The sequence below is a fragment of the Garra rufa genome, chromosome 17, assembly GCF_049309525.1.
Source record: "Garra rufa chromosome 17, GarRuf1.0, whole genome shotgun sequence".
NCBI classification, from domain to species: domain Eukaryota; kingdom Metazoa; phylum Chordata; class Actinopteri; order Cypriniformes; family Cyprinidae; genus Garra; species Garra rufa.
Window position 1 is genome coordinate 14202425 of NC_133377.1, and position 23840 is coordinate 14226264.

At 36.1% G+C, this 23840-nt stretch overlaps 1 protein-coding gene across 1 annotated transcript; it reads right to left on the reverse strand.

Annotated features, from left to right (window-relative positions):
• Positions 1 to 1106: 1106 nt before the first annotated feature.
• slc25a32a (solute carrier family 25 member 32a) lies at positions 1107 to 22067 on the reverse strand. The gene is made up of 7 exons (XM_073822185.1): positions 21695 to 22067; positions 20420 to 20570; positions 16300 to 16385; positions 8778 to 8932; positions 6538 to 6651; positions 5955 to 6100; positions 1107 to 1990 (listed from the first exon to the last, which is right to left on the reverse strand). The coding sequence occupies exons 1-7, from the start codon at positions 21888 to 21890 to the stop codon at positions 1864 to 1866; spliced, it is 975 nt and encodes a 324-aa protein (XP_073678286.1). The 5' UTR covers positions 21891 to 22067; the 3' UTR covers positions 1107 to 1863.
• Between the last annotated feature and the right edge of the window lie 1773 nt (positions 22068 to 23840).

Below are 23840 nucleotides of genomic sequence, written 5' to 3' on the forward strand. Positions count from 1 at the left end.
GGCCTTAATAATGTGCTAGTTAGCAAGTTTCGCAGCTAAACACGGCTAAAGTAAACATTACAGCTCATCATCCTATGGCAGAGAGGGGCGGGGTGAGCAGAGCTCATTAGCATTTAAAGGAACATGCAACAGAATAGCTTGCTCTAAAAAGGGCTCATTTTGACAAGGTAAAATAGTGTTTTTTACACTACCACTGAGAAATTTTAACAAAACTATGTTATAGACTTCTCATTAAGCCCCTAAAGAATCATATGAACTTGTGGAAAATGGGCATCCGATGGACCCCTTTAATATTTAAGCATATTGTGTGCTTCTAATTTTAAAGCAACAGGTTGGACAGGACCATTTTCTATTCTAACATGACAATGCCTCTGTGTACAAGGCAAGGTTAAAAAAGAAATGACTGACTCAGTCAGTGTGGAAGAACTTGACTGGTCTAAATAAAGCCAAGTCCTAATCCCAGCTGAACACATCTGGTGTTTCTTTAAATAAAGACCTTGAGCCAAAAACTCACCAAACACCAATGTCATGTACATGCACTACATGGACAAAAGTACTGGGACAACCCTTCTTTAGAACAGAAAAGGGCACTTCAAAAACTGTGGCATCAAAGACGGAAACATAATTATTGTATTTAAAAATTGTATTTCCATATCTGTTGCAACAGTTTTGGAAGTGTCTAAAATTGAATGTACCCATATGTACATGTCATTGGTGTTTGTTGATGAGTTTTTGGCTCAAGGTCTGCATTTAAAGTCACTCCAGAGGTGTTCAGCTTCTACACTGGTCTTCCACTCTGACTGAATCAATCATTTCCATGTAAACCTTGCCTTGTACGCAGAGGCGTTGTCATGTCAAAATAGAAAAGGGTCCCGTCCAAACTGTTGCTATAAAATTAGAATTCCCACAATACAATTTCCTAGAATATCACTATATGCTTAAATATTAAGATTTGTACTCATGGAAATTACTTAAGTAGCCAAACCTGTTCATTAGAAGGGGGTGTTCCAATACTTTTGGCAATATAGTGCATTTTAAAATGCAAAAGGCATAAACAATTTAGAAGTATCCAAATACAGCTTGCACAATAACTCAAACTCTTTTGTCTGTTACATATATTCCTTTATTTGATGTGTAAAAATGGCTTTTACGTATATCAGCTCTTCTTTGTGCGTCACTGACAATAGCACATTCATATATACAAACATAACAGCCTCTCAGTTACTCAGCTCTGTCATCGCAGTGAAAGCGTTCCTCTCTTCCAGTAGATGTCATCTACACACATCTGGTTAAAATCTGCTGCCGTCCTCCAGTAAAGTATCAGTTTCTCCAGGCCTGTGTGCTATTATCCTGCAGCGTGACATCATTTCCTGAGCATGACCAGTGGGCGCTACAGCCAGCCGAGATCTGCTGAGTGGCTTCGTTCTCTAGCATAGCTCAGCAAATATAGCAGCTGTTTGGTGAAAATTTCGTAAAAAAGGACAAACATTTTCTTAAGAACTGTGTTTGGTTGCATTGTCTCAAGAAGGCTTGAATCCACTTTTCCACAAGCTGTTCTTGTCATTGACTAGTTAAAATCCATTCAAATCTTGATGTGACACTTTTCGTAGTTGAATATTCAAGACAAAATGGGCACTCTCTGAATAAACTCAACAATACATCAATCTGGTAAATATATATACTGTATATGCACCTTTAGTTTTCATTCAGTGCACACACTAAATGCTAGTTTTGTCTTCTTTTCGAGTTCAGAGTTAAACAGGAAATGTTTGGTATTCCTGTCTGTCTCTAAAAACACACACATCCTGGTATATTGGGTTGGGTTGGTCCGTCGTTGCGTTTGGTGTGTGTGCACCTGAAGCTTTAGTGATACTCGCCCAAAAGTAAGCGTGACACATTTTCGAACACCAAAAAGGTGATGCAGCAGGCTGGAATGACTCGCACCAGGTTCGGGATCATGCCTTTGTAAAAGCCCTCGATCCCCTCGTTGCTAGAGAGAGAGCCAAACACAAACATTGAGCTGATGTACAGTCAGATGAGTCACGATATTCCTGGCAGCATTCCTGGTGAATCTATATGAAGAGCTGCTAACAAGTTATAAATTAAGGTATTAAAGAGGGTGGTATCTTTAAACAATAAAACATGAGGTGGTATAATTATGGTTATTATGGTAGTGTTACCATAAAAAAAAGTCAAGTTGACAACTGTCACAATAGTACTATGAAAAAAAAAATAATAATAAAAATAAATGGACAAGAACACCTTTTTTGGTTTAGTTAAAATATTTAGGTTAAAAAAAAGAAAATCAATTTTTCTTAGAAAGAATACAAATTAAATAAAAAAAACAGGATTTAGATGTGTAAGCTGTATTTAAGCTATAAGGAAAATATTAGTTTTATTTGATAATACTTAATTAAAAAAATGACTAAATATTACTTTTTATTTGACATTTTCTGTAGTTCCTTCCGTGAAACCACATACATTTTTAAATTAAATTTAAATACATTTTTTCACATAAGTTTTAGTTTTAAAACAATTTTTAATCTTCATTAATACAGAATGTGTTTCTAAGAACTAAGAACGTGATTACTAAGATTTTAAAATGTTTTTCATGTAGATTTTTTTTATTTGTCATTGTTTTTTTTTCTTTATTATGTATACGTATAAGTCAATGTCTCCATTTTTAATATTTATTCATATTTCTCAATTATTATTAATATTTACACAGCAGTATTAAAGCATAAAAACAATAAGACACATACACTACCATGCAAATGTTAGGGGTTCTTTTTTAAAGAATCAATAAATTTAACATGGATGCTTAAATTTGAACAAAAATGACCAAAAATAAATAAATAAAAATAAAAAACATCATAACAATTGTATTGTATCGTATTGTAATGTAACACAAATAACAATTTGAAATGTCCATCCTAGTATAAGAAAATTCCTAATTATAATATTAAGGGGTCTTACAGTTAAGGACGGAAAGACGAGAATCAAGATAGGGCTGGATAAAATTTCAAAAGGCAAAGATGCCATTCAATAAAAATATACGTACTGCACATTTCAGAGTCAAAACGCCACACTGATGTCTTTATATGAATGTATCTGAAGGGAACCGACTGTCCTCAGAAACGTATCGTCGGTATTTTCATTTCATGCCTGATAAAACTGCATTAATGCTGCTTTGTATACAGCCGTTACTAGGGAAACATAATATTTCATAATATTTCATCGCTCCTAAAGCGCCCCCTCGTGACTGAGAGTTAATGTGAAAGAAGTTAATGTGCCTTCTAAAAATATAAACAATTAAGACAGTAATATTTATGTTTTGAATAAATATAACAAATTATATGCTTAATTTATCCCTTTTAAATGGTATAAAGGCTGAAATGCCATTGTATAAGATATTTTGTTTTTGTTTGAACCCGTATCTGAATTATAAATCATGTCATTTTATGGCTTAATATGCTACTGTACATTGGCCAACCCCACTCATACTGTTCATTGTGCAGCTCTTCAAAATAAAGAAATTGCCTTAAAGTGATATTTAAAAATTCTGCGGATAAACTAAATATTGAAATAAAATTTCTTCCTTGATATTTGTTTATGTTTGTGCATTGAAAATATTTTTGATTGACATTTAGACTCCTATCTGATTTTCTATATTTAAAAAAAATAAATCTTTTTTTTATTTTTATTTGGGCCCTTTGTATGTATTGTGCAAAGAATCTGTGCAGCAAGAAATATTGCCAGCCAACACTTTATTAAACATTTCTTACATTTTCTGTCATTTTGCACCTTAAATGTTAAGAGATAATTGTTAAGTGTTCATTGTGACTTTAGACTTCTGTTTACATTTTAATTATTTGAGTTTTCCAAGATTTTTTACATTTCTGTCTTAATAATTTAGGGAATTATGATCAGAGGAAGGATAAGTTTAAACTAAAAATGTTCAAATGTTATTTATTTTTCTTCTGGTCCTTTTTTTAAATGGGTCATAAAAATATCAATAATTATCGATATCGACCGATATGAAACACTGATATCGTGATACAGTTTTCAGCCATATCGCCCAGCCCTAATATATATATATTTATTAGGGCCGGGACTTTAACACGTAATTTAGATTAATTAATTACACAAAAATAACGCGTAAATTTTTTTTTACGCATTTTAATCGCACTTATTTTTCAATTCACCAACTAGACAAAAACAAACCACAGTGAACATGGACAAAGAAGCTGATGGGACCGCTTTGGTTGGCCCTGTGGATGGAAAACTTTGTTATAAAAAACGAAAGGATGGAAGCGTCGATAAGAGCATGGTTGTGTGCAAGCTATGCAACAAGGAATTTGCATATCACCGCAGCACATTACACTACACTTAATGGCAATATTGCACTGGTCTGTTGGACTTGGTTGAACAAAAATAAACAATATTTTGTTGCTTAAGCTTATGTATTCAGTCATTATTCAATGGTATACTAAAAATCCATATGAAAAAAACTTACTTCTCACTGTTCTCAGGTCAAATATTTATATGCAATTAAAATGCGATTAATTTCGATTAATTAATTACAAGCCTCTAATTAATTAGATTAATTTTTTTAATCGAGTCCCGGCCCTAATATATATATATATGTGTGTGTGTGTGTGTGTGTGTGTCTGTGTGTATAAAATTAAATATTTTTTTTCAAATGAAGTCTCTTATGCTCATCAAGACTGTATTCATTTGACCAAAAATACTGAAAAAACAGTAAAATTGTGAAATATTATTGCAACTTCTAATGTTTTTCTCATTGTGATTTACTTTAAAATATAATTTATTTGAAAACTCTGAAAACTCAGTTCTGATCACAGAAATAAAAAATTTCATTTAAAAGTATATTAAAATAGAAAACTGTTATTTTAAATTGCAATAAAATCTCAGAAAATTAATTTTTTTCTGTATTTTTGATCAAATAGATATAGCCTTTTGTGTGTGTGTGTGTGTGTGTGTGTGTGTGTGTGTGTGTGTGTGTGTGTGGGCATGTTTTTGTGACATATCAGGACACAAATGTGTGTAATAACATGGGTATGACATAGGTATTACAAGGAGAGGGTGACTTATGAGGACATTGCCCATGTCCCCACTTTTCAAAAGGCTTATAAATCATACAGAATAAGTTTTTTTGAGAATGTAAAGATATGCACAGTCTCCTGTGAGGGCTAGGTTTAGGTGTAGGGAAGGTGTAGGGTGATAGAAAGTACGGTTTGTACAGTATAAAAACCATTACGTCTATGGAATGTCCCCACAATTCACAAAAACAAACATGTGTGTGTGTGTGTGTGTGTGTGTGTGTGTGTGTGTGTGTGTGTGTGTGTGTGTGTGTGTGACCCTGAACCAAAACCGGTCATTAGTGTCAATTTTTCTGAAATGGCTGAGACAGCAATTTGAAAATTTGGAATCTAAGATAATATTGAGAAAATCGCCTTTAAATTTGTCCAAATTAAGTTCTTAACAATACATATTACTAATCAAAACGTTTAGATAGATTTACGATAGGAAATTTATAACATATGTTCATGGAACATGATCTTTACTTAATATCCTAGTTACTTTTGGCATAAAAGAAAAATCAGTTTGACCCATACAATGTATTTTTGGCTACAAATTGCTACAAATATACTCATGCTACTTAAGACTGGTTTTGTGGTCCAGGGTCACACATATAGTGTATATCTACATCAAATACAACTTCAAATACTAATCTAATAAATTGAATTACGGTGAAGCAAAAACAGTGATAAACATTTGATACAATTTCTATAGTTATCCAAATGAATCATAAATAATTTTGATTCACCTTTTTTTCTCCTTTTTTGGGGGGTGAATCAGATTGTTAAAGGTGATTTCTAAATGCTCTGTGATTTGAGCAGTTTGACATTGTGTGTAATATAATTTCATACCTCCACGTCCTCCTGATGACGTCCACGATCCCGCTGTAGTTGTTGTGCTGGTCCTGCAGGCGAGCGCGCACCACCTGGTACGGGTAGGTCACTGCTACAGCAAATATTTTGGAAATGGCTGCTATGGTGATGTATTCCATTGGAGACTGAAGCAGAGACAGACGGGAAGGAGAAACTGACTCACAAAGATCATTACTGCCTCCTGTACGCATAAACCGCCCGTTCTAAAGGTTACAATATACAGTCAAATACCACATAATCGGACAGGTCATTCCTGTCTGTGGTTGCTTTAACAGCTTTACCTCATTAAATGTTGAAGAGTTTATAGTTCAAGACACTGGCTAAGCTCTTTTATTAGCTAATATTATTCCACAAAGACTTCCAGGTCCAGAAATGTCATTGAGATGCATTCAAATCTAAAAATAGTCATGGAAATAGCTTTTCAGAATTTCACATTTTGATTTACGGTTCAATTCCGGTCACAATTTGGTCAAAATAAGCTGCATCATTTAAAATCATAGTGCTTTGCCTCCTACCATTGTACACGTGTGCTAAAAATGTAAGGTTGGTTTTATTTCCTCACCAGCAGCGAGTCAGATGGCATCTTCTTATATTTATTCTGCTCTCTTTTTAGCCCCTCGTAGGTCATGAACTGCAGTGCAGCATGGGAAGTCCCCACCAGCCCAGGCACAAAACCCTGCAGCGGCAGAACAACAAAATGAGACTCGCAAACATACAAAACCACAATCACAGTTACCTCATAGTCTAAGAGCTAACTAAACTAGACTAGAATTAAACTAAAATCTACTTCAATATGTAATCATTTCAGGACAATCTGGCATGTCTTACACTGAATTTAGCCAATGCTGTTTTTAGGCCTGATTTGAGAATTCTTCAAATATAAAACAATCATACCCTCTTGTGGCTCTACAGAGAACTACAATGTTAGAGAGCAAATAGCTGGCAAACCCCACTATTTAAACTTAAAGTCAACATGAAACTAGTTTTATGTCCAAAAGGGATGTTCTGAGTAAACATGATATTCAGTAAAAACAAGGGACCAAGATATTAACTTATTATTATTATTTTGCAATAACATGCACGGATGAACAGTGTTGGGGGCAACGCATTACAAGTACTTAAGTTTTGAATAATATTACTTTTTCCATGTAACTAGTAAAGTAACGCATTACTTTTTAATTGACAAGAAAATAAGTAATGCCAGTTACCCCCCCCCCCCCCCATTTATTGATTAAAAGCTGTTCCCATGTTGAAAAAAAAACTGAGTAAGATGTTACTTTAGTCCTAGAATAAATGTGAACATGCATTAATTCATCTCACTCATTAAAAAAACAGATACAGTATTCCTAAAAATTAATAAAAACAGTGAAATTCAACACAAACCTGCAATAACTAAATATGTTAAATAATACAAATATTTCATCCCATTTTATTAACCGATGTCTTTGCTGCCGACCTTCGATGATCCAATTCATCCACACTAATAAGCAAAAATTACTCAAGATAATCTTTTTCCTTTTTTTTTTTTTATTGCTGAAGAGTTGAATTTTTTTCTTCTGTGGTCTACTGTACAGACGTGAATTTACTTTTCTCTAAGTCTGAGGCTTTTGGTGTAAAAAGGCTTTTACATTTGCCAAAAATAGAACTTTTTTATTAAAAACAAAACAGACAAGCCCTTCCCAGATTTAAAATGTAACGCAAAAGTAATGTAACACATTACTTTCCATAAAAAGTAACTAAACAACTTAATTAGTTACTTTTTAGGGAGTAACTCAGTATTGTAATGCATTACTTTTAAAAGCAACTTTCCCCAACACTGCAGATGAAAAATAAATGTGCCTCATTGTATTGGATGTGCACTAGTCCTGTGCTAAAAATCTTAAAAACATATTTAAAAAAACACCTCCAGATTATATGATATTAATGAAATAAAAGGCAACTTAAGTGCCTCTTTCATGATTCCTCACACACTTAAAGTGATAGTTCACCCAAAAAATTACTTGCCCTCAAGCCATCCTAGGTGTAACTTTCTTCTTTCAGATAAATACAGTCGGAGTTTAAAAAAATGTATTAAATATCCTGGCTAGATTTTACGTACAACAGATTACGGGTTTATAACATTTTAAAAATTGCTTTTTTTTTTTACACAAACACATTGATTTACCTCAGAAAGCCATTATTAACCATCCAGAGCTGTGTGGAACACTATTTATGATGGATATATGCACTTTATTGGACTTTAAAATCTCAACAGCCATTCAATGCCATTATAAACCTTGGATGAGCCAGGACATTATTTTTCAAACTCTGATTGCATGCATTTGCATGAAAGAAGAAAGTCATATACACCTCGGATGGCTTGAGGGTTAGTAAATCATGGGGTGATTTTCATTTTTGGGTTTTACATTAAAAAAAAAAAACATTATTTTGATCATCTTTTGTAGTGCTTTAGCAGTTCACTTCAACCAACAGATGAAGGAATTATATAATTACATGTAAAGATGTACTTAATTCTTAATTGCATTTAATATAAAATTAACCCAAAACATATTTAAGTTAAGCCTGAAAAAAAAAAAAATCCACCTAAGTGTCTTTTAAATTTTTTATTATTTTCATAGTACACTTTTTAAAAGTATGTTGATGTGTGCTTCTTTTTCCCAAAAGGGAACTGTGCACAAAATGTGTGTTTAAGGAAGTAATTGACATAATTACTTAATTTCATGTTGACTTTAATCTTGAGACTAGCACACATGAAAGCACCTGTAACAGGATCTCAAGTTAGTTTAAAATCTGTAGATGTACCCTGTATAGTCCCGGGATACCCTCGTGACGGTATATTTTCACGAGGGCGTCCATCATTCCCTTGTACTGCTTCCGTGTAGGGTCTGCATTGTACTGCAGCACCAGCCGGGTCTTTGTCACCCAGACTGGGTTGGTGAGGCAAAGCGTCAGAATGCCTGGAAACATGACACAGGGGACCTTCACACCAACATTTGACTAGTCACTCCACGTTAGTGCTCTCTCTGAGATCTTACAGGTTTTTACACGTAAAAGAGGCCAATAGGAATAATAATTCAGAGCTGTGTTTTCATTATGTGTCTAAAAATGCAGGTTGGGGATGATATAGTATCTGGTCATTATTCTGGTCATACTGGTAAAGCTGAAGTATGTTCATTTCCCATCAGTTAGTGATAGCATTGTATTGCACTAAGATTGTAAGTCAGTCAACTACTTTCTTCCTCAATATTCTTTGGTGTGCAATGGAAAATTGCTTTTTCACTTCCTAAGCCGAAACCATAATCTTGTTTCTTCTCTATTTTTTGTCAGTTACTAAATAACTGCACTGTTTTGAAGCTGAACATTCCTGTTATGCAATGCACTTTCATATCCTCATCATATGTATGTTAACACACAGGATTGAATTTTAAACTCACATTTTCTAGGGTGGAAATTAGCTTGACTTTTCTTTGTTATAATATCACAAACATGGGTTAATTTCAACTTTTGTGTAAAAACTAAAACTGGTAATCATGAAGTTTAAAATAAGAAATAAAGTCACATATTTATGAGATGCAAAGATACAAAGTTGCAATTACCTACAGTAAAGCTGACATTTTGAAAAATATAGTCACAGTTACTGTTTTTACAGGGATGTAAACAGGCTTCCATACAGTTAAGTCAACACAGAGCTTCATTAAAAATTAAAGCTGCAAGCAGCGATGAACGGGCCCTCGCACCCGGGCTCACCGCCGACCGGTGGCTTTAGTAAAAACAGCAAATGGTGGGTAGTATGCTTTTAATACAGTAAAAATATGAGAAATATGTCAAAGTCACTTAAATGTGCCAAATTTCCTGCTGCCAGCTGGTGGCGCTATGCTTATAACTGATTATTGACATGTAGATGTGTTCAGGCCACCACTTTCATCAAACATATGAAGTTTGGTGCAGATTGACCTTGGTATGTTTGAGTTAGTGAAAGATATGATATATCCTGCTGCCAACAGGTGGCGCTATGATAATATCTGAATATTGGCCTTTAGGTGTCTTCAGGCCAGGACTCTTACCAAACCTGTGAAGTTTGAGGCAGATCGGACATTTTATGGCTGAGTTATAACAACTTCTATGTCCATGGCGAAACATCAAACTTTGTCAGGCCGCCACAGACACGCCCTTTAACGAAAACTCAAGATCTTCGCAATTTAACATGTTTAAGGCCTCTAGATCAGAATGACCAAATATAATGTTAATATCATTAAATCTCTAAGACGAGTTTGATACAAGTCATTTCCTGTTGCCAACAGGTGGCGCTGTGATTATAATAGAATATTGGCCTTCAGATGTGTTCAGGCCAGGACTCTTATCGAATATGTGAAGTTTGAGGCAAATCGGACATTTTATGGCTGAGTTATAACAAGTTTTATATCCATGGCGAGACCTCGAAATTTGTCAGGCTGCCACGGACACGCCCTTTACCGAAAACTCAAGATCTTCACAATTTAACATCACTAAGGCCTTTATATTAGACTGACCGATTTTGGTGTTGATCTGTATAAATCTCTAGGAGGAGTTGGTTGTAGAGTACAGCATGACACTTCCTGTTGCCAGCAGGTGGCGCTATGACTATAACTGAATATGGGCATGTAGATGTCATCAGGTCAGGAGTGTTATCACACATGTGAAGTTTGGGACAGATCGGACATTTTATGCCTGAGTTATAGCAACTTCCTTTTTCATGGCGAAGCATCGAAATTTGCCAGGCCGCCACGGACACGCCCTCCGATGAAAACTCTAGATCTTCACAATTTAACGTCACAAAGGGTTTTAGATTAGACTCACCAAATTTGCTGTTGATCGGAGTAAATCTCTAGGAGGAGTTCGTTCAAGTACGGCGCCTGAAAATGGCAAAAATGACACAAATTTTGCTAAGAAAATTAATAATAACTGACTTCCTGTTGGGTTTCGGATTTTGTCCCAGGAGGCTTTTTTGTAGGTATTGGTGAGTTACATGTGTGTACCGATTTTCATGCATGTACGTGAATCATAGCTGAAAGCGCACACCGCGGAATGTGTAAAGGTGGCGCTATCGAGCCGTTTTGCCACACCCACTTCTGCAACCCATATCAGACGTCCATTTTCGCCAGGTTTGATGTGTGTGCAAAGTTTCATGAGTTTTCGGGTATGTTTAGGCCCTCAAAAATGCGATTCATTCCGGAGAAGAAGAATAATAATAATAATAATAAACGAAGCAGATCCAATAGGGTCCTCACACCATCGGTGCTCGGGCCCTAATGAAGAACTGGCAACTGACCTGTCACTCCTTCTAAATGAATGCTACTGACACACTTCACAGAAAAATGCCTCATAATGCTTTGAAGATTTATCTGAAACACCATTATTTTCAGTACAATGTGCTTACATAGTGGTAAAAACTGATTATTCTTGCATGGACTGGAATTAATTGTGCTATTGCAAATCATTTTTACCTGCCATTTTTTTTAAAGAAATGAATGCAGTAACGTGATTACAATCTGCAGAGACTGCTAATCATAATCAAGGCCAAGCGCTTCACACAGTCAACTGCAAACAGAGAAGTCTCATTTGAAAGCTGATAACACTAGTGAAAGCGAACTGAACATACAACACATTTACTGTGCTACTGTGAACGTCTCTGTTACGTATGGTAACCCTCGTTTCCTGATGGAGGGAACAGAGACATTGTGTCAAATGTGCGACACTAGGGGTCCCAAGGGAAGATGCCAGCAACTCACGGACTGTGTCACGAGTGAAATGCACATATTAACAGGTTCACGTGTTAAATAATGCATCTCACCTCTTCGTGACCTTTCAATGTCCAAGAACCTTCATGTGGTCAGTGTAGCCCAACCTGCAGATCTGCAGATGTCTGTCAGAGACATACAATAACTGGCAGTGAGAGGATTCCGATCAGACAACAGATCTATCCAAGTCTGGCCGAATCGAAGTAGCTGGACCATTTAGGGGTTGAAGTCTCCACTCGCCCTGAAGTGAAGTCTTTTGACTGAGCTTGCCTGGAATGTAAGTGGCATGTAGAGACTAGAGTCTGAGCTATGGTGTCATTTTTTAGTCAAAAGTTATGAGCGTGTAAGACATGCTCACGAGCACATTATGTTATTTCACACGCGCAAAAATGAACCTTCAAGCTGGCATGATAAAAGTACTCGCGCACAAATTCAACAACCGAGAGGTGTACAGGCAGCTGCGCGCGAGCAGGATTCCACTGTACAAGCAGAGTTAACCTATGAGAGTATGCCAGGCGCTCGCGCGCAGCTGCCTGTACACCTCTCGGTTGTTGAATTTGTGCGCGAGTACTTTTATCATGCCAGCTGAAGGTTCATTTTTGCGCGTGTGAAATAACATAATGTGCTCGTGAGCATGTCTTACATGCTCATAACTTTTGACTAAAAAAATGACGCCATACTGAGCTGATTCTAGAGTAAGAGATGGTGGGCCAGTTGTGACATATGAAAGGAGTGAACACCGCCCTGGTGGTTGATGTATGCCACAGTCGTACATCAACACTGAACAGTGCTTGCCCTGAACCAAAGGTTGGAACCTCTTCAGGGGCAAAAACACTGTCAATAACTCAATTGATATGCCAGTGCAGCCGAGGGCCTATCCAAACCCCTGAGGCTGCATGCCTGTTGCACACGGCACCCCAGCCTGTCATGGAAGCATCTGTCGTCACCAGAATGCATCTGGACACTTGTTCTAGGGGAACCCCTGTCCGTAGAAACAAAATGTCTTCCCAAGGACTGAAGGTTTTTCGACATACAGGTGTGACATTCACATCGGTGCCATGCCCAACTCGGGAGTCGGGTATGAAGGCAGTTCTGTAGCGGTCTCATGTGCATCAAACACAATAGCATGACCGTGGCTGAGAATGCCATGTGCCCCAGGAGCCTCTGGAAGATTTTCAGAGGAACGGCTGTTCTACGCCTGAGTGTTCTCACGCAGTTTAGCACTGACAGGGTGGTTGAGAACCATGTTCCTGTGAGAGCAAACCAACTTTAACGAGTGTGCAAGAGTTAACCAGTCATTGAGGTAGTTGAGAATGCATAAGCCTACTTCCCTGAGAGGGGCAAGGGTAGCCACTGTGACCTTCGTAAAGATGCAAGGCGACATGGACAGCCCAAAGGGAAGGACCTTGTATTGAAACACATGTCACCCTTTGCCAGAAAAGTTGCAACTTTCAAGCATTCTCGCCTTGAACCGAGGAAATAGAATGCCGCTGAACTTGGGCGGGTGCCTCACAAAACTGGATTGCGTTGCCAAGTTGGATGGTTCTGAGAAGTCAACAAGAAGGATACAAGAACTCACACCTGACCACACCTGACGTAACTGGAGTGGGGACATTGTGGCTGGTCAGAGTAAAAAACACCATGGCTGGAGATAAGAAGCCCCGAAGGCCACTGGTGTTTTGTCAGATGAATTTGTCAGATTGATATTTACCACAGGACCTGAACCCAGGAAATCATCTGGATGACGAATTCGGTGTTGAAAAACGTGGAGTTGCAGGGCGTTCCCAAGCATGTTTTGGTTTGAAACAACAGCGCATGGCCATCTCGTGGAGGGGCAGAAACTCTGCGATAATAATCAAGGGAACAAGAAAAGTTCTTACAGACCAGGGGTGCCCAACCCTGTTCTTGGAGATCTACCTACCTGCAGACTTCCAGTTCCAGTTCCAGTCCTGCTCCAACACAGCTATCTGTAATTTTCAAGTGCTATCTAGGAGATTAATTAGCTTGTTCAGGTGTGTTTGATTAGGGTTAGAATTGATCTCCAGGAACAGGGTTAGGCACCTTTGTTATAGACCATATCATGCTATGCACCTGGGGGGCAGGCCGCTGAATAAAGCTGAATCCACCTCTTGTCCCCCCATCGTGAGAGAATCCGGGCAGGTGGGTTGCCCGTCCTTGGAATGCGTTGAAACCTGCTGTGGGTCCCTGTTGGCCTAAGGACTAGCTGGTGGTGCGAAAATTTTGGCCGTATACGGGCCTATCTGTGGGCCTGTCTTATTGCAGGGCCACAACAGTCTTTGCATGGGGGATGTCTTTGGTGATCACCCTCATGCACATCTCACAACACCCTAGCCTGGTAGCCTGCGGAATGGCTAAGGTGTGCAGGGCGGACGCAGCTTGTCCAGAAGCTGTATAAGCCTTTCTCATAAGCGCCAAAAACTTACAGGCCCTGGTAGGGTTGGGAATCGAAAATCGATTCCGATTTTGGAATCGGATACTTAAGATAAAGAATCGGATACTTGTTATAAAATTAAAATTTCGATTCCTCGTTTCGATTCCTGGGTGCATTTTTTTCATCTAGTGATCTGCCAGGACCTTACGTCAGCGGTTCTCAATTCCAGTCCTCGCGCCCCACCGCTCTGCATATTTTGCATGTCTCTCTTAGTTAACACACCTGATTCAGATAACCAGCTCGTTAGAAGTGAGCTCTGTGCAGGAACTGTGTTCCGATTGACATGGTCCCTGCACAGTGTTCATTGTTCCCTACTCCCCTGAGCGGGGAAATCTGTTTACTACACTTCGAAACTTCCATTCACATATTTGCGCTACGCCACCGCATGCAGCTTCTTCACACACAGATATAACTTACTAGAAGAGTGTGAAGTGTGACAGAAATGCATCTGTAAATAAATAAATTTAAATTCACGTCTCGCACGCTTTAATGACCTTCAGATGGAACACATACGCTCGCTTTGAACTAATGAATAATGGCGGAATATCCTGTGATGTCCACTTCAAAGTGCAGTAACGTTGGAATAGTACAAACGTCTGAAGCGATACGTGAAACACACAAAATGTCCAGAGCGGTGGGGCGCGAGGACTGGAATTGAGAACTGCTGCCTTACGTGGTAATGTAAACATCAGTCGACAAGATGGATCGCGATAAGCGTTTAAAATTGTGTATACGCTTTGTATAAACCGAAGACAAATCTACCGCTGCATGCAAAATTCATCTAAGAGATCTGCAAGGGACGGATTTTAGTCCTGCGCCCGCCCGCTCCAGAAGGAATATATGTTATTTCGTCCCACAAAACTAAATTGGAATCGAAACTGGGAATCGAAAAGAATCGGAATCGATAAGTGGAATCAGAATCGGAATCGAAATTGATAAAGTTCAAACGATACCCAACCCTAGGCCCTGGACAAGAGTCACTGGACCCCCTTCGAAGGAGAGGAGGGAGAAGGAGCTGGTATACCATGTTTCAGCCAAAAAAAGGCCTACCATGAATTCATCAACACTTTGTGCATTTCCGCTCATTCAAGCATGGCTGCCGTTTTCAGCGTCTGGCTGCAACGGAGACTCGGCCCATGAAAGGCTTGCTCAGCCAAGCCGTCAGCTTCATATGGCTTTCTTGTTTGATTAATACATTAGTTTCTTCGATAAATGTGACCCTGGACAGTAGCAGGGGTATATTTTTCTAGCAATGGCCAAAATTATCAATTTTTCTTTTATACCAAAAAATAATTAGGATATTAAGTAAAGATCATGTTTCATGAAGATATTTTGTAAATTTCTTATTCTTATTTCTTATTGTATTGTATTTTACACTCTCAGATTACAGATTTTCAAATGGTTGCATCTCGACAAAATATTGTCCTATCCCTACATCAATGGAAAGCTTATTTATTCATCTTTCAGATGATGTATAAATCTCAATAAAAATAAAAAAAGACTCTTATGACTGGTTTTGTCGCCCAGGGTCACAAATAGAACATTCAAATGTTTTACTGTCACTTATGTTCAATTTAACGTTATATTGCAGAATAAAAGTATGAATTATTTAGTAAGAGTCACTTCATTATAAAATATTCCAGATGCTTAATATTTTTTAAACAATTTTTTAAAACAAAATGTTTCAAAATGTTTTAATTTGGTGATCGATCTATGTATCTTCAATAATATGACAATTCTAGCACATTACCAACATTTTTTTAAAGTGGTTAAATCAATATCAAAATGAACTTGACCTAACCAAGAAATATCTAACTTCAGCTATTGCTTATCATTATGCAAATAATAAAGTTTCGGTTATACAGTCTGGTCTATTAAAATTAAAACAACCATTAACTACAGTAGTAGTTTACAGTGTATAATCACAGAGTGGCCAGTGCAGCCAAATGGTTGGGCATAACAGGAATGATTCAGATAAATAACACAGAGCCTCCAAGGCCTCTTACATTCCAGTTGTTCCAGTCTCATAGCTGAGCTACAGATTTAGCCATGTTTATTTCGTCAAGCTCACAGGTGGCTCTTTTCTCAAACTGACCTGCCTCCGCTGCAGACACCAGGTGTTCGCCAGCACTCAGCTCTGTTTGCCGTCCCTCCTGTGTGTACGCTTTAATAGCATTATAACTGCGGGAAGATGAGAAAGGACCACATTATGTTCTCCAGAGCCATTTAGCACATGCTGGTCTTTTGTACGGTGCTGTAAACTGACCATGCTTTATATGATTGTTATGAAATCACCATGGGGATTTTGGGGAGGGTAGACTTACATTCATGGAAACTTATATCATCATTCACTCACTTTCATGTCATTGCAAACCTGTAAGATTTAAGTAAATCAGCACTGTTTTTATTTTTGAGTCGTGTTAAAAACTCCTGCTGGATATAAATCTTTGCAGATTTGTTGTTGTGGTCAGATCTTCATCTGATTGTCTCTCGCTTAATCTTTTTTTTCCACAGCATGACTGAATCTATAAACAAAACATTTGGAGAAAAGTTCCTCTTGACTTTGTAGGCTGCGTTTCAAGTGCTTTTGAAGGACATAGACTAAATCAACAAGGATCTCACTACTTATATTTCAGTGTTGGTACTCGTGTGAAGTTGCACATACACACTTTGTTTGCCAATGATCCTGATCTGAAATTAGGTCAGATAACTGGAGTATCTTTATAACTCATACAGTATCAACTGACACAGCACTGTTGGCAACTTCTTTTTTTTGGCTGGTGAACTTTAAAGCTTTCATGCCTTTTCAAGAAAAGTCACTTCAATATTATTTATATACTTGTTTTATTGAGTAAAACTAGTCAATATCAATGCCATTTACACTACTATTCAAAAGTTTATGGTCAGTAAGTGCCTTCTCTGCTCACCAATAATGTAAAAATAGTAATATTGTTAAACATTATTACAATTTAAAATAACTTATTGGGTCAAAGACGAAAAAGGAATTTAAGCATAAAAACAGTAAATGATACTGCTTTAAATGGTTGTTGTTTAAAAAAAAAAGATCCCCAAAACTATTTTTTTCCCTAATTTACAGAAGACACCCACTAAAATGTCATTCAGAGTAACATGTCAGGCATATTTACAACAAAAATCAATTTATGACATATTAAAAGACAAATTACTTTCACCCCAAATACTAATTAGTTGTAAATCTACATTTTAAAAATTTGCCACTATCCTAGGTTTTGTCAGGAAGATTTTTTTATGATTAATTTTAGATTCAGTATATTGTTTAATAATTCACGTCATGCTGATTTATAGTTTAGTAGAAACCATGACACATTTTTATCAGGATTCTTTCTTAAATAAGAAGTTTAAAATAACAGCATTTATTTGAAATACAAATATTATAATTATGAATTTATTATATTAATTACACATTTATTTACTGACACTTTTGATCAATTTAATGCAATCCTGCTAAATAAAAGTGATAAAAAAACAATCCACTGACCCAAACTTTTGATCATTAGCTTATAGTGAGTGTTGGGAAGTAACTAGTTACATGTAACAATATTACATAGTTTAACTACAGAATAAATGTAACCATTACAGGTACTGAGAAAAAATGTGTAATTAAGTAACAGTTACTTGTGAAAATGTTAACGATTAAAAAAGAGGTTACATCTGAATATTTTCTGTAAAAATCAAATATATGTTAAATAATACTATGTTGTTGCTTTGCCTGTTTTTGATTGACTGCTCTAAAATATAAGACACCAATGTTTCAGGAGTTTAGTCGTTTCCGGGCTTCCATACTAAAAGGTAATATCAACTTTTTATCTCACAATTCTGACTATTTTCTCAAAATTGCGTTATTTAAACTCGCAATTCTGACTTTTTTCCTCAGAACTGTAATATAAACGCAGAATTGTGAATTATAAAGTCAGAATTGTGGGATATAAATGTGCAATTCTGACTTTTTCTCACAATTGCAAGTTTGTATCTCACAATTCTGACTGTTTTCTTAGAATTGCATCACATAAACTCACAACTCTGACTTTTTCCTCAGAACTGTGAGATATAAACACAACTGTGAGTTATAAAGTCAGAATTGCTGGGTAAAAAACTCACAATTGCGAGAAATAAAGTCAGAATTGTGGGATATAAATTTGCAATACTGACTTTTTCTCACAATTGCAAGCTTGTATCTCACAATTCTGACTATTTTCTTGGAATTGCGTCATATAAACTCACAATTTAGACTTTTTTTTCTCACAATTGCAAGTTTGTATCTCAAAATTCTGACTATTTTCTTAGAATTGCTTCACATAAACTCACAACTCTGAATTTTCAGAACTGTGAGATATAAACACAACTGCGAGTTATAAAGTCTTATTCCATGGAATGTCTGGATTCTGATTGGCTGGCAGGTGTGCAGTAAAACCGTTTAATGCACAGGTAGTTCCAAGTCAGTTTAATCACCGTTCTATATTAATGCGCTGCTTTAATTGATGCACGCAAACACACAGAGAGAGAGAGAGAGAGAGAGAGAGAGAGAGAGGTCGGAGATCGCATTGTGCTGCGCACATACATAAACTTCTTGTCAGCGTTTGCCTGCGATCCTTATTAAAATAGCATAGATACTAGATCGCTACATTATATTCCTCAGCAACGGGGCGGTAAAGATGCTGTTTTTGAATGAATTGTTGTTTATAGAGAGATGCACAGCATGCAGGCAGGTAACATTACGCACACACACAACTGTCATCTCTCTTGCCTTCACCCTCTCTCTTGGTCGATCGATAATCTACTGAAACAAATGCTATATTTCATTCAAATAAATGTGATTTTACCGGACTATTTAATCTCTGAGTCTGATGATTTGAAGCAGGCAGAATGCTAGAGCTGCGTGTCATAACTGACGAAAATAACCGTCTTTTTTATTCATTCAGTCAAATTTTGCGCTGCAAATATCAATCCTAGTTTTAATTTGTCTATAACCATGGAATAAGCGGGATAATCAACGGCTTGCCGTGCGTTAAAGGATTTAAAATGCACTTCGCGGAGGCAACCACCCTCCGCTTCACGTCGGGCGGTTATTAGCCTCCACGTCGTGCATTTAAAATCCTTTAACGCACGGCAAACCGTTGATTATCCCTTACAGAATTGCTGGGTAAAAAACTCACAATTGCGAGAAATAAAGTCAGAATTGTGAGATATAAACGTGCAATTCTGACTTTTTTCCTCAGAACTGTGAGATATAAAGTCAGAATTGTCGGGTAAAAAACTCAATTGCGAGAAATAAAGTCAGAATTGTGAGATATAAACTTGCAATTCTGACTTTTTTTCTCTCAGAATTGTGAGATATACTGTAAACTTGCAATTGCGGCAGGAGAAAAAAAGACTGATATGTTCACAGAATTGTGAGCTTATATCTGGTATAGCTGACTTTATAACTCGTTGTGAGTTTATATCTCAAAATTCTGAGAAAAAAAGTCAGGACTGCAAGATAAGTTAAATGAATAAATGCAAATGTGAAATGTAAATGCAATAATTTTATTTTAATTTTTTATTCAGTGGCGGAAACAGGCTTCCATAGTTTAGGAAATGGACAATGACATGCTTATTTGATAACTCTTTTATTTCCTATTTGGGGTTATATATATATTTTATCTTTTAAGATTTACAGTTTTTTTTTCCAAGGCATTATTAGAAGCCAGTGTTTCCTGTTAAGGTTTGATTTCAAATTCAGTATCATAACTACTAAACTATTTCTTGTTATGATTTTTAAATCAGTATTTATTATCAGAACAAGAGTAAAAAGAGGTGGTAAAGTCGGTTTTTCTGTAGTGGCTGTGCTTTTAAATTACATTTTTATAATCTTAATTCAAGTGAAAAAGTATCTGGAACAAGTGTTGAGTACTACTGTAAGGTTAACCCTACCTGCGTTAAATGTTTGAAAATTATTATTAACATTTGAGAACATTCTTTGAAAACTAAGTAAAAGTAATCAAATGTAATCCACTACATTACTTTAATAATTGAAATAATCACACTCCTTATTACATTTTAAATAAGGTAACTTGTAATTGTATAACCTGTTACATTTCCAAAGTAACACTACGTATAGTGAAGTTGTGTTTAGAACTACATTCAAACAGGAAATTCCATTCTGTGCTTCCCTTTTCAACACAACTCTGACTACTTACAAGAGGAAGTACAGGCCCCATGATGCCCCGGCCCCCCAGATGTTGGGGGTCACACCCTGATAGAGACCTCTAATCCCTTCCATCTTCCAGATGGTCTTCATGCAGTGCATCATGCCATCGTACTGGGGTCGCATTTTCAGACCATCACTTACTGGAAAGAGTAACAAACAGTGGGGGAAATAACACACTCCCACTTCTGCTTCAAAACAATCTGAAAATATCCCTAAAAAGGGCCAGTGCAAAGGTAGAACTAACGCTGAATCTGTGTTATGCCCTCTATGTGTGTTTTCTAGTGTTCTTGGCTGTGTCTCAAAACCTTGTGAGCATGACGCAGTTTTTCAGATTGTGAAATTGGATCAACATAGCCATTATGTACAGCAATGTTTAATGGCATACATAATTACGCTATATTGGAAACCTATGCTTAATTATTATTTTTTTATTTATGTTATTGTTATTTTACTTAAAAAAAAAAAAACATATGTAATGAGATACTGTGACATTGTGTAATTAAGTATTTTTGTCCATTAAGGGGAGACACTGCAGGCAAAAATGCTGTTTTTTCATGCACCTTTCAAGTTTGAGATTTTGGGCTTTTTGGTGTTCCATAAAGAGTTTTTTTCAGACTAGTGGAAAGAAAACACCCAAAAGACACTGCTAAGTGTTTCTTTTATAGCAATTTATCCATTTGTGTCAATAGATTTCAATCACAATCCGTATTTTTAAAGGCCGTTTTCTCAAAATGAGTTTTTTCTTCACCACTGAGCCATAAATCTCCACTTCAGTAGCACTTACACACACCAAACTTTACATTTGTATTTCGTTCTGTATCCTGAAGGTTTTTACAGAGGCATTTTTACATATTTGTTCCCCAAATAAATCCTGTCTGTTCAAAGTTGTTTTCTGAATTATGTTGTGACGAAATGAGATACCCAAAATTCCTTCTGTAAAATCGTTTGACTCTAATATGTCAAAATGAAGAATTTTGAAAGTGACTTCATCCAGTGTTTAGATTTTTGTACTAAAATGTATGCAAATTAGCACATATTTAATTAAATAATGCTTAATTTGCATATTTAAACCTAAGTTGTAATACAAAAAAAAATTGCAATTATCAAAGTAATCAATCAAATTGGTAAGTAAGGTGATAACTATTAGTTGTTTTTGTTTTTTTACCCTATTCACCTGCAGTGTCTCATACTCTCTAGGTAGGCAGCTCTATAGGTTTTGAGACCCTCTCTCTGCAGTATTATATAAGGTTAAGCATGTACTTACCTGCAAACCTGATTTTGATCAGATCCAGGGGGTGTAACACCATTGTGGAAATAACACCCCCGCTAAGTCCGGCTGCAAGATTTTCATACTTGATGTGTTTTGAGAGTCGCATGAGGCTTGCAGTAAGGGAAAAAGAAGAGCCAGAGGAGTCTGCAGCGACTGCAGCATGCCTCTGCCTGGGAATGGTAGCGGTCATGTTTGTTTACGTACTAGAGACGGACACCCTGAGCGACGAGAGGCAGTAAAATACGCTCCGTGAGTTCAAACAACTGCACACAAGCCCTGTTTTTAAAAACATCAAGTAACCAATGTCCCTAATGAACTCAGTAGCCACCGCTTGGCCATTATTTAACGCTACCGTTTGTCTGACCTCCACTCCTCTCCACTGAGGGAGAAGGTAAATAACAGAGCGTGGTGACGCATGTTGGTGGGCGGAGCGACGTGAATCGCAGCAGCGAATCTCCATCACATGTGATGAGACGTCACTCAGTGATCAGACTTCTCCGCAGGCTCTAGAAATCTGTGCATGCGTGCATTGTTTCGAGATTGAGCGTGAGCTATATTTGACGACGATTTATTACATTGTATTTACTGTAACTTGCTATTTATATATTTGTAGTAAATGTGCTACACATGCTACTACTTTTGCACTATACTCTAATAAGACGCATACACTAGGCTACCAGTTATAAGTTTTTGAATAGTAAGATTTTTTATGTCTTTTAAAGACTCTTCTGCTCGCCAAACCTAAATTTATTTGATTCAAAGTACAGCAAAAACAATAAAATCTTTAAATATTTGTACTATTTAAAATGTTTTCTATTTAAATATATATTAAAATGTAATTTATTCCTGTGATTTCAATGCAGAATTTTTAGCATCATTACTCCAGTCACACAATACTTCAGAAATCTTACTAATATTTTGATTTGCTGCACACAAAAAAAGATGAAAACAGCTGAATAGATTTTTTTTTACGTTTCTTTGATTAATAGAAAGTTTAAAAGAACAGCATTAATCTGAAATAGAAACCTTTTGTAACATTATACATGTCTTTATCCTCACTTTTGAGCAATTTAAAGCATCTTGCTAAATAAATTATTAATTTTTATCATTTCTTTCTCAAAAAAAAAAAAAAAAAAAAACTCTAAGCTTTTGAATGATATAGTGTATAATGTTACAAAAGCTTTTTATTTCAGATAAATGCTGATCTTTGGATCTTTCTATTCATCAAAGATTCCTGAAAAAAAAGTTTTTTAAATATTGATAATGATAATAATAATAATAATAATAATAATAAATGTGCTACACATGCTACTACTTTTGCAATATATTCTAATAAGACGCATACACCAGGCTACCAGTCAAAAGTTTTTGAACAGTACGATTTTTAATGTTTTTTTTTTTTTTTTTTAAAGCCTCTTCTTCTGCTCACCAAACCTAAATTTATTTGATTCAAAGTAGGCCTACAGCAAAAACAGTAAAACGTTGAACTATTTTTACTATTTAAAGAACTGTTTTTATTTAAATATATTTTAAAATGTAATTTATTCCTGTGATTTCAATAGCATCATTACTCCAGTCACTTGATCCTTCAGAAATTGTTCTAATATTTTGATTTGCTGCTAAAATAAAAAAAATAAAAAACATTTATTACTATTATTATGTTGAAAACAGCAGAGTAGATTTTTTTGAACATTATGAATGTCTTTACCATCACTTTTGACTTTCAATTTAAAGCAGCCCTGCTAAATAAAAGTATTAATTTCTATAATTTCTTTCCCAATCTTTTGAATACTATAGTGTATAATGTTACAACAGAGTTTTATTGCAGATAAATGCTGTCTATTTACCAAAGAATCCTGAAAATGTACTCGTTTTAAATATTGATAATAATAATAATCAGAAATGTTAATGAATGTAGATGCTATGATCTATTTTCATCATTTTGATGTCTTTATTCTAATATGTTTGTCTGGTGGTGTTGTAGATGTATGAAACACATTTAAACATTTGATATAAAACATCACATCTGCTTTAAAGATTATACACATGTAGACCTATTCGTACATAAAATGTCATAAATGGTACACATTGTCCACAAAAAAACTCGTTTATAATGCATGTCTTAACACCTGAACAGCTG

Coding starts and splice junctions, on each gene's coding strand:
- slc25a32a (XM_073822185.1), bottom strand. CDS start 21,890: ATGACCGCTACCATTCCCAGGCAGAGGCATGCTGCAGTCGCTGCAGAC. Junction 8,933..16,299: donor GGTGTCTGCAGCGGAGGCAG/GTCAGTTTGAGA, acceptor TCATGTTTCCAG/GCATTCTGACGCTTTGCCTC. Junction 6,101..6,537: donor TGCCATCTGACTCGCTGCTG/GTGAGGAAATAA, acceptor TCTCTGCTTCAG/TCTCCAATGGAATACATCAC.